Genomic DNA, 4,807 nt, shown 5'->3' on the forward strand with positions numbered 1-4,807 from the left:
CCAAAAACAGAAGAAAGTCGCATCGATTACTGATACTGTAAGATAAAAACAATTTGAAATTATAAGCAATAACAAATAATTTTCTCCAAACGGGGATCCTCGAGAAGAGAAAAGCTGCATATATAAAAGCACTTAGAAGAACACTATTTCCAAAGAGATTCTCAAAGATTAATACTCTTCATAAGTTTAAATCTATAAGCATAGTACATGGTAGCTAAAAAGGGAAGAACTAGATCACCTTTGGCCTTGGGTTTACATGCGTTGATCCACTACACAAGGTGAAGCTTCTTAGTTTTAGAATTGTAGAGAAATTTGGCATATAAATTATTGATCTACTATTGGTCAGCTTTAGGAATATTAAATGCCCGAATCCAGTAGGATTGGAAAAATATTTTCAATGCGATTTTGCTTCAAACTCTATCAGCTAAAATTGCCACTCATCTTTCACTGTAATGCTTTTCTGCTTAATATATATTACTGGGTTGAAAATTTTTCCTTCTCTATCGCCCCTAACCTCCAAACCAAAATAATACAATTGCTAGTTCAAAACATCTCTGTTACTATCAAGAACAATCCAACTTGTTATATCAGAAAAGCACCAAAATTCAATAGAAAAACAACAAGCTATGAGAGAATCAAATTCCCTCGTTTCTTTACAAACTAAAAGAAAAAAAAAAAACTCAAATCTCAGATCTTCTCCTTGTAGCCGTAATGTCTTTTAAAAACCCTGGGCAAATAAATAGGCAGAAGAAATCCAAAAATATTAAACGCCCAGAATAACAGATTAACCACCGCCAAGCCCCTGCCGGCAAGAAACTTCAGCGCCGACCACTCTTCCACGCCGGTGGCCGCTTCCTTTCCCATCTCAACCATCACCCAATCGATGAGCGTGAACATCCTCATCGCGTTGTAGGAAACCGGCACAAAAGCTCGGATGGGCAGCGAGAACTGCGGCGAAAACGTCACACCTTCCAAGAACACCTGGCATGTGAGCTGGAACAAGTGCGGCACGGCGGCCTTTATCCCCTCCTTGTCTCCCTCCATTACGCCCTGAAGGATGTAGACGATAGGAAGGAAAAGACCGATGATGGCGGCGATGATCATATAGACGGTGAGGAGGCGGTTGCCAGCACCGAAGACAGGGGGTTCGGGAGAATGGGAGGGGCGGACAGGGGGAAAGGCGAAGCGTGAGAGGAAGATGATGTAGGGAAATGAGAGAAGTGCGATGGCGATGTCGGCGGCCGAGACCATGCCGGAGGCGGCGAGGACGATGGAGAGGGCGACGGCGTTGAGTTGCCGGAAGGATAGAAAGCGGCGGTGCGGGGTGTGGCCAGGTAGGGGGACGGTGTCGTCATCGCCATCGGAAGGAAAGGCGATGTCTTTTGCAGTCGGCCCGATTCCTCCTGACATCGATTTGATCTTTTGATTAGGATTTTACTTTCTTGAGACTGAGGAGGCAGATCGAAGAAGAAGGGGGAAGTAGTTGCAGAGAGGGCGAGGGAGTGTCACGGCGAACAGAGGACATGTGGCGGATGGAAGTTGATAACGTGGAGATAAGCGGCTGAAGTTTGACACGTGTTGTCGGCTTGTTTGTCGTTGCAAAAGCGTGGTCGCCGGAAAGCTGGAACGGATAAATGAGCACAGCTTTTTTTTTTTTTTTAATTTACAACGCTAGATGGATAGCGTTAATATCGACATTTGTGAAAATACTGCTCTGCTCGAAATTATTAGAGTAAACTATGAAAAATGAGAAGGGCAAATTTTTAAAAGGAGCAAAGTTAATAAATATATTAGGATTAGGAGCATGAAATTAATTAAATTTAAAAAGGAGCAGAAATGCTTTTTGATCAGGATATGAAAAGTCAGACCTTTTCACTACTCGTGTCAGACTTTTTTCTGCCGTCGACCGAATTTACTCGTCGGTCCTTCTAGGACGTTTGGAACTTTACCCGACGTCGGACTTCTGCTCGTCAGCGGACTCTCTACCGACTTCGGACTTCTTTGTCAGCGACTTCGATTCGTCGTCGACTTTCTAACCCTTCGACGAACTTTCGTCGGATCTTTCTACCCGACGTTTAGACTTCTCCCCAGCATCATACTTCTGCTCTCAACGCACTACTCTCTCATCACGGTTCTCGCTCAGAGAACTGCTACTTGCAAACGCACCCTCGAACTCTCTCTTCTGGCTCCAACACTACGATGTTGACTGCTAATGGGCTTCACATCACGATCGTCCATCGCCACAGTAAACTTCCGCTCAAATGAACGCATAGAAATCCCGGTAACTCCTTGGGCCGAGGAGCGGGCGCTAATTTCGAGCAGGTGAAATCTTCCGCTCAAAATCAGCAGAGCCTCAACCGCCAGAAGGCCGTGGGGAAAGGAAGAGAAAATCTGTAACTCCGTCGCGCGAGAGGGCGCTAAATTCGCAGGCAGAAATTTTCTGCTCGCAATAGCAGAAGCCTTCAACGCGCACAGAAAGGCCGTGGGGGAAAGAAAGAGAAATCGCCGTAACTCCTGCGCACAGGAAGGGGCGCTAATTCGAGCAGGGGAAATTTTCCTGCTCGCAAATAGCGGAAGCCCTTCAACCAGGCCAGAAAGCTGTGGGGGAAGAAAGAAAATCTCCGTAACTTCTGCGCACTTGAGAGGGCGCTAAAGTGTCGAGCAGGAGAAATTTCCCGCTCGCAATGCGGAAGCCCCAAACGCAGAGTAGCGTGGGGGAAGAGAAGAAATCCGGTAATCTGCGTCGCGAGGAAGGGGCGCTAATATCGAGCAGGAGGAAGTTTCCCGCTGCAAATAGCGGAAGCCTCAGCCGCCAGAGAGCCGTGGGGAATGAGAAGAATTCGTAACTCTGCGCGCGAGGAGGGGCGCTAATTCAAGCAAGGGAAGTTTCCCGCTCGCAAAATAGTGGAGAGCCTCATCGCCAGAGAGCGTGGGGAATGAAAGAAAAATCCCGTAACTCCTGGCGCGAGGAGGGGCGCTAATTCCGAGCTAAGGGGAAGTTTCCGCTCGCAAATAGCGGAAGCCTCAACCGCCAGATGACCGTGGGGGAATAAGAAAAGAAAAATGCCAGTAACTCCTGTGCGCGGAGAGGGGCGCTATATCGAGCAGTGGAAAATTCCCACTCGCAAATAAACGGAAGCCTGAAGCCGGCCAGAGAGCCCGTGGGAGGAGAAGCAGAATCCCGTAACTCCTGGCGCGAGGAGGGGAGACTTAATTCGAGCAGGGGAAGTTTCCCGCTCGCAAATAGCGGAGGGCCTCAGCCCAAGAGAGCCAGAGGAGAAAGAAAGAGAAAGAGGCAATTTTTCTAAAGTGCTTAAAGGCCTTTAATTATATTTTTGGAGTTACAGAGGGAAGTTTTCTAGAATTCCACATATTTTTTTATTTTTTTTCAGAATTTTCTGATCGAATTTTTTCATTTTTTTGGGATTATTTTTGGATTTTTTGGGGCCATATGCTCAATAAAAAAGAAAGTCAAAATTTGGAATTTTGGCCAGCACCGCCGCCAAACCGCGCGCACCAGGAGGGGTCGACTGTTCGCGTGGGGCTTGCCGGCGCCGCCGGCAAGCAGGGCGGCGGCCGGCCGACGGCGGACCGTTCGCCGTCAATGTTACCAGCGGTGCTCATTATTTTGGCGCGGACGGACCAATTTCGCGACGTTTTTAGGGTCCCCGGATATATTTTTCGACGTTCCGGCTCAATTTTAAAATTTTAGAAACTCACGGGGCCTCTTATAATCAAGTTTGGGCAAAATGTTCACACCTTTTGTGGAACTCAATTTTTTGCGATTCGGCAATGTATTAATTTGTGACGGAACAGTATTGGGTTTTCGGACTTCTTGGAGCTTTCGAGCGTACCGAAAAATAGGGGGGCACTGATACGTATGCAAAAATTATCTTGATTGAGCACGAACTCTGAGAGCAAAATCAGTTCGGAGACTTAAAAATTAATTTCGGGAGCATATGAACTCCCGAATTTCAGCGAGCTAAGTCCAACTGACGTCTCGGAAATCCAGACCCAATACACCCAAGATCAAACCCATCCAAGCCCTAAACGAGGCCCGAATCACAAAGCGCTGTTGGAGGGGTTCAACCGCAATTTGGTGTTCAAGTTTATTTACCAACTTAACCTCCTGTGTTAGATCATGAACGTTGTCTCGCACGAGGCAAAATCCAACGAGCCCAAAGATCATTGAATTCCGACATCATTAAGGCGCTTTAAATGAACCAATCGAATCGGTGCATTGATCAAAGGATCGAATATCGCCGTTATACCATTAAAACCACTCCCAATTCGCCCTGTGACACTACGGCCTATTTACGGCTATTGCCACCAAAAAAACTATAAATTAGAGCTCTCATTCTACCAGGGGACGTCAAGTGAAGAGAGAGAAGAAAGAAGAGAGAGAAAAGGGGAAAAGGGAGATTCTCACCTCCTCGCACCACCGCCGGAGCTCGTTCCTGCCGTCTGAAGACGACCGGACTCTGTCGGGTTTTCAGGAAAATGCCAGGAATTTCTGTAAAACTTCCACGTAGATGCTGAAATCCTCCATAACCAACACAGATTCCTTCCTGAATCCTGAAACTCCTCCCAAGTGAAGCCGAGTTCTCACTCTGCCACCAGATAAGACGTCAGACTTCTACCCGACGTCGGAACCTTCACTCTTCGCCAAGTTTCTACCCGACGCCGGACTTCTAAACCGTTATCGGATTCGTAGGTGTCTATGTCGAAGATGCATTTCTATTCCATGCTGGACTTTCTACCTACACTGTCCTACTGATCTTGCATCGTCCAGACTACAGTACCCTTC

General features: G+C 47.1%; 1 protein-coding gene across 1 annotated transcript; it reads right to left on the bottom strand.

The window, feature by feature from the left end:
• Positions 1–687: 687 nt before the first annotated feature.
• On the bottom strand, positions 688–1,410 carry LOC110092378. The gene has a single exon (XM_020816900.2). The coding sequence runs from the start codon at positions 1,408–1,410 to the stop codon at positions 688–690; it is 723 nt and encodes a 240-aa protein (XP_020672559.2).
• Positions 1,411–4,807: the final 3,397 nt, after the last annotated feature.

This window comes from Dendrobium catenatum, unplaced genomic scaffold (genome assembly GCF_001605985.2).
Source record: "Dendrobium catenatum unplaced genomic scaffold, ASM160598v2 fragScaff_scaffold_621, whole genome shotgun sequence".
NCBI lineage: Eukaryota > Viridiplantae > Streptophyta > Magnoliopsida > Asparagales > Orchidaceae > Dendrobium > Dendrobium catenatum.

What these genes read in the sequence shown, in the direction of transcription:
- LOC110092378 (XM_020816900.2), bottom strand. Translation starts at nt 1,410, where the DNA reads ATGTCAGGAGGAATCGGGCCGACTGCAAAAGACATCGCCTTTCCTTCC.